This window comes from Chiloscyllium plagiosum, unplaced genomic scaffold, assembly GCF_004010195.1.
Source record: "Chiloscyllium plagiosum isolate BGI_BamShark_2017 unplaced genomic scaffold, ASM401019v2 scaf_66857, whole genome shotgun sequence".
Taxonomy (NCBI): Eukaryota; Metazoa; Chordata; class Chondrichthyes; order Orectolobiformes; family Hemiscylliidae; genus Chiloscyllium; species Chiloscyllium plagiosum.
In genome coordinates, this window is record NW_025201845.1 from 1 (window position 1) to 5,958 (window position 5,958).

A 5,958-nucleotide genomic window follows, 5' to 3' on the forward strand; every position below is an offset into this window, starting at 1 on the left:
TCCAGCTATCGCATTTCCAATGCCCCTCCCCCAAGTCCATCCTCCCTAACTTTTATCTTAACCTGCTGGACACACTTTCCTCATTCCTGAAGAAAGGGCTCATGCCCGAAACGTCGATTCTCCTGCTCCTTGGATGCTGCCTGACCTGCTGCGCTTTTCCAGCAACATATTTTCTGCTTCCATGAGATTTAACCTTACTAATCAGTCTCTTGGGTAGTTTATAGTTTTTTGATCTAAAGATGTGTTTTGAGTTGGTGGAAAAGTCAAAACAACGCATAGGAGGTAACACTGACAGTGGAGGAGTTCTGAAGCTTCAACTTTAAGTAACAGGAAGCAGGCCAAGGATATTATGAAGCAGGCCTGAGAAAGGAGAGGCCCAATACCTGTTCCACTGAGATATGAAGAAGTTGTATCTGTGCTCAATGCCACTTGCAGAGAGTGGCGAATGTAGAAAATTGTGGTGTAATCTAATTGACTTTTAAGGTGATTAATCAAATGGATAAAGTACTTAGAATAACTATTTCTTTGCAAAGATTGCATATTTTTCCATCAAACATACCCCCACTTTCATCAACCCACCTCAGCATGTTGTATTCCTCACCCGTGCTGTTATTGCATCCAGACTAGACCATTCCAATGCTCTGTCCAGCTTCTCATCTTTCACCCTCCATTAATCTAAATGCTGCTGCCTCTGTCCTAATTCTCACTTTTCACCCTGTACTTGCTGACCACACTGATTCCCAGTCCTCCAAGGCTTCCAATTTAAAATTAAATGATTAAAATTTAGCTATTGAAGCATTGATTTGCATAAGGAATATGTCAAAAGATTGAGTTGGCTGGAGAGGATTATTGGAAGAAAGGATACAGCTAGTGGTGGTGAGAGTGAGGAAGGGAGTGGGGAAAATCAAAAGTCTGAGATTTCATTGAATTTTGCTTCTTGTCTATTCCCAGTTTAGAAAGCAGCTGGGTCTGTCAGGAGGTTGGTTTCTTGGAATTTTAGCTCTTTATATCTAAACAACAGAATAAAAAAAATCTAATGTCATCTTCTGTCTAACAAATAATTGAATTCTTTTGCAGCCTGAAATCATCTCAACCCCAAACTTTGTTGTGGAAGTGACCAAGCTGTCAAATAACCAGAGTCTAGTTTTTGATTGCCACTATCCTGAAGATGAGGTGGGTATTCCTGCTGAGCGTTGGTTGGAAAGTCAATTCTGGATTTTCACTTTGTTCTCTGTCTTCTCCCACTCCAAGGCTTTGCTGTTGTAAACATGTGCATTTTCCCTTTTGAGTAGTTGTCCAGTTGCCTTTTTAATGTTTTTATTCAGTCTGCTTTCATTGTCCTTTTTGAGGCTGTGCATTTGAGATCCCCGTGGGATGTTGGCATCACCGGATAAACCAGCATTTATTTCCCTCCCTTAGTTTCCCAGAGGGTTGCATGATGTCTCAGTGGTTAGCACTGCTGCCTCAGTGCCAGGACCTAGGTTCGATTCCATCATCGGGCAATTTTCTGTGTGGAGTTTGCACGTTCTCCCTGTGTCTGTGTAGGTTTCCTCTGGGTGCTCCATTTACCTCCTACAGTCCAGAGATGAGCAGGCTAGGTGGATTAGCTATAGTAATTGCAGGGTTACAGGGATCAGGTACGGGGGAATGGTTCTGGGTGGGGTGCTCTTTTGGGGGGTCAGTGTGGCTTGATGGACTGAGTGGCCTGCTGCCATACTGCAGGGATACTATCATCTGTTTACAGTGCCAACTGGGGTATGACCAGAAAGCAGTCAGAATTCATTAGAATGGGATTGTAGTTGCAGAGCAAGATGACTTAAATTGTTTGGGAAGAGCAATTAGTGGAGGCATGTAACAGCACCAGCTTTTATTGCCCACCTCGAGCACTACTGCCCAGGGAAGTGGTGGTGTGCTTCTTTCTTGATCTGCTGTTGTCTCTGTGGTGTAGAAGCACCCACAGCTGTCACAGAGGGAGTTCCAGGGCGACTTCCTAATGAGAGTAAAGGGACAGTGTTGTAATTCACAAGTCATGCCGGATTCGACATTCGGCAAGAACTCACAAGGAGTGGTGTTCCCTTTTATCTGCTGCCCTTTTCCTCTGGGTGGTAGAGATTGCAGGTTTGAGGGGTATTTTTGAATGATCCTTGTAAAGTTGCTGCAGTGTATCATACATACTGCTGCTAGTATGCTTTAGTGATAGATGGGGTGCTGATCAAACTGCTTTGTCTTGGAGGATATTGAGCTGCTTGAGTATTGTTGGAGATGCATTTATCCAAGCAAGTGGGGAGTATCTCATCATTGTGCCTTGTAGATGGTATAGAGGCTTTGGGGAGTCAGGAGGTGTTATGTGCTGCAGGATTCATAGTCCCTAAACTGATTTTGTTTCTTAACCCCTGATGTTTCAAATTAAAGTAGCAGGATGGAGGGCTTTAATCAACAAAAGGCAAATCTGGGGCAGTTCTTGCCCTGTAGGATGGTCATGAACTAATTTCACTTGAGATAAAGAATGATCTTTCTTAACATCAAACTAGACCTTGCAATGTGCAATTGTGATATCCAGGTGCTGTTGTTGGACTGAGGTGGACAAAGTTAAAAATCTCACAATACCAGATTATGGTTCAACAGGTTTATTTGGACTACTATCTTTTGGAACAGGTACATTTGCGGACTGGTGATAAAACTGATCACCAGTGTCCTGTGGCGTGGAGTGGTACAAGCAGAGCAACAGGAGATGATATTCAAAGAGACGGGGCCTTTTTACATCACTTTTTTATTGGAGTCACAAGATGAGGTTGAGCGCATGTTGACCTTTTTAAATACAGATCCTGCAGGAGGATATGAGAAGACTAAGAACGTGCTGTGGGGAATTGGAAAAACTCCACTGAATTGACACTACATCTATTAACTTATTCCTTAATGCCCAAGGAGAATGTGGGTGAGCCTTGGATTACTACAGTTCTTGGTTGGTGCTTCCACAATGGAGTTGTTTTGGGGAATTGGAAAAACTCCACTGAATTGACACTACATCTATTAACTTATTCCTTAATGCCCAAGGAGAATGTGGGTGAGCCTTGGATTACTACAGTTCTTGGTTGGTGCTTCCACAATGGAGTTGTTTTGGAAGTTTGGGATACTGACCTGACAACAAGTGGCTTGGTTCTCCCTGTCCAAATGAGAATGTGTCTTAATTAGAGAAGCTGTGATAGAAATCCTTAGTATGGCTACTCTTGGTACACTGTTTGAAGTCTGATTGTTCATTCATTGTCCGTTTTGATGTGTAAAATGTCTGAATCGGTTACAGATTGGGCGTGGCGAGGAGGATGACAGCGACATCTTTGCCATCAGAGAGGTCAGCTTTCAGCCCACGGGAGAAGATGATTGGAAAGACACCAGCTATACCCTTAATACAGACTCCCTGGACTGGGTGAGTGGGGGCAAGCAACTTGTTGAGTCTTTGTAACTATCAAAGCATGTAGGAATTTGAAATTCTGGAGAGAGTTTCCAATACAAACTCTTTTCTGGCATCAGGCGAAGGTGTTTTCTGCTCCACTTGAATACTTTGCTGGATTTGCTATCCGCCTTCAGCGTCCTCTACTGCTATTGGGGTCTCCTTGGTGCAGTATTTCAACAGGAGCTGCTCACCTTTTTGGTGCAGTCCAAGAAGCTTCCTGTGTATAAACCTTTGTGATGTGTTGATGTGTTATCCAACCACAAAGGCCATCATCAGCTCCTGATCCTACCTTCACTTCACATTGCTGCGGATGTGTACAGCATTCCGATCAGTCATGCTGTCAAAGTTTTCAAGTTGAGTTAAATGAGTTTTAGCATTTCGTAGGGTGTGATTTGATCTTGCGGGCTGATATATGCGGGAGCAATGTTATAGGTTTGTCAGTGATGTTCCTCAATACTTTAGAGACAGCACGACCATATTTGCACTTTAACCATCCAGTAGCTGTTTTGGAGATACTTGTGTTTTAAGCTTCTAACACGCACACACCCCTCAGTTTTAGTCATGAATACCTGCTGTTTGTCACATGCAGACCCTAACCTCTGTCTCCCACAGGCCCTCTATGATCACCTGATGGACTTCCTGGCAGACCGTGGGATTGATAACACTTTTGCTGATGAACTGGTTGAGCTGAGCACAGCTTTGGAACACCAGGAGTATATCAAGTTCCTTGAAAATTTGAAGAGTTTTGTAAAGTGTTAATCATTGATGTATCCAATTAACATCGTCTCTCCACCTCCTGGCAAAGATCGTCCTGCGATGATAATGCTTGTTAAATGGCAGAATGATCCTGGGCTTTAAATTATTTCACAATAGGTTTTGTACAAAGATGTTCTTTGGTACTGAATGGCTCTGTGTAATTAGCATCCCATCTCTATATAATGTACAAAGTAGTCTGGGATGCTAAATGGCCAAAACGGTGCCTCTGAATTGTATTCTAATTATGGAAGTGTGTGTGTGAGCACAAGAACCGAATTATTTTCTCCTCACAATGTCATTGGCCTCAGATGTTTCTTAAAAATGAAGTATTGATTTAAACATGATGTTAAACCGTGGTTCCTCTGATTTCTTGGGTTGGGGTGGTGTAATGTTGCTGAACTAATGATGCATCTCCTCCAGGCAGCAGGTTCAAATCTCACCATGGAAAAAGAAATCCAGAGTTGAAAGCCAGTCTCAGTGAGGGGTGACCAGCATTGAATGTTGTAAAAGCCAATAGTGTTCATTAATGTCTGTTTTAGAGAAGGAAATCTGCTACCCTTACCTAGTTTGGCCTACCCGTGAATCCTCTGAAATGGCCGAGCAAGACACGGGGTCAGCATAAAACGCTGACCTTACGAGCACAAAAGAAACAGTAAGGAGCATTTTGGCATTATATAATTCCTAGAAATGGCAGCTATATAAAAAGAATTCATTTCGAGTGCTCATCTTTTGTAGCTTTGGTAGACTCAGGTGTGAAATCTATTATTGCAATTCTTAAATCTTTGAAATGGAATTTAATGGGTTGAAGATTAAAGGGTATGGGGAGCAAGCAGCACTGTGGAGGTACAGGCAGATAGTCTTGCAATTATTTTAGGACCTTTTGGGTACCCCATGTACCTTCCAGCTAGTTAAATTTTGTAGTCATTCTTCTATTTGTGCAGAGAAAGATATCTGTGCATTTGCTAGAATACTGCTGAGTGCGTTTCTGATGAAGGACTTATGCCTGATCTGCTGTGCCTTTCCAGCACCACTCTTTGACTCTGATCTCCAGCATCTGCAGTCCTCGTTTTCTCTTGAGTGCATCTCCAGCAACATTTGAGATGGTCAACGCCATCTAGAATAAATTGTCTGCATAATTAATACCCTAACCACTTCCTTCATGACTGACATCAACTACACGATGCACTTCAGTAGGTCATCCATTTTTCTCATACATCCAATCGTTCAAAGGACAAGGGTAGCAGATAGATGGGAGTATGCCACCGGTAAGATCCCCTCTTAAGAGAGTGACCATCCTGGTTGGGAAATATATCATTGTTCCTTCATTGTTGCTAGGTTAAATCCTGACACTCCCAAACAGCGCTCTGTGTAGCTACATGCCCAGGACTGAAGCATGAGGGGAAGTAGTGGTAATGCCACTGGACTATTGATTCACAACCCCAGGTGAATGCTTTGGGTTCAAATCACAGTTAATTTCCAGTTCATTGCAAATCTGAAATCAAACCGTGGTTTTCATGGTGACTATGTAATTACTGTGTTGTTAATACAATTTAAGAACAGCTTCTTCCCCACTGTTAGCAGACTTATGAATAGACATATATTGGAGCTAATCTTTCACTGCATCCTCTGTGTAGCTGTAATGCTATATTAAGAAATCTGTTCTATTACGCTGATGTTTTAGCATATGTCAGAAGATGTGACAATAATAAGTCAAATCAAATCAAAAGCTCGTCTGATTCACTAATGTCCTT

General features: G+C 42.4%; 1 protein-coding gene across 1 annotated transcript; it reads left to right on the plus strand.

Moving 5' to 3' along the window:
- Positions 1-1,065: 1,065 nt before the first annotated feature.
- LOC122546173 (complement component 1 Q subcomponent-binding protein, mitochondrial-like) lies at positions 1,066-4,563 on the plus strand (the record flags this gene model as incomplete). Its single annotated transcript, XM_043684980.1, has 3 exons — positions 1,066-1,173; positions 3,302-3,424; positions 4,064-4,563. Coding segments are annotated over 3 exons (378 nt in total), but the record flags the coding sequence as incomplete, so codon positions are not given.
- Positions 4,564-5,958: the final 1,395 nt, after the last annotated feature.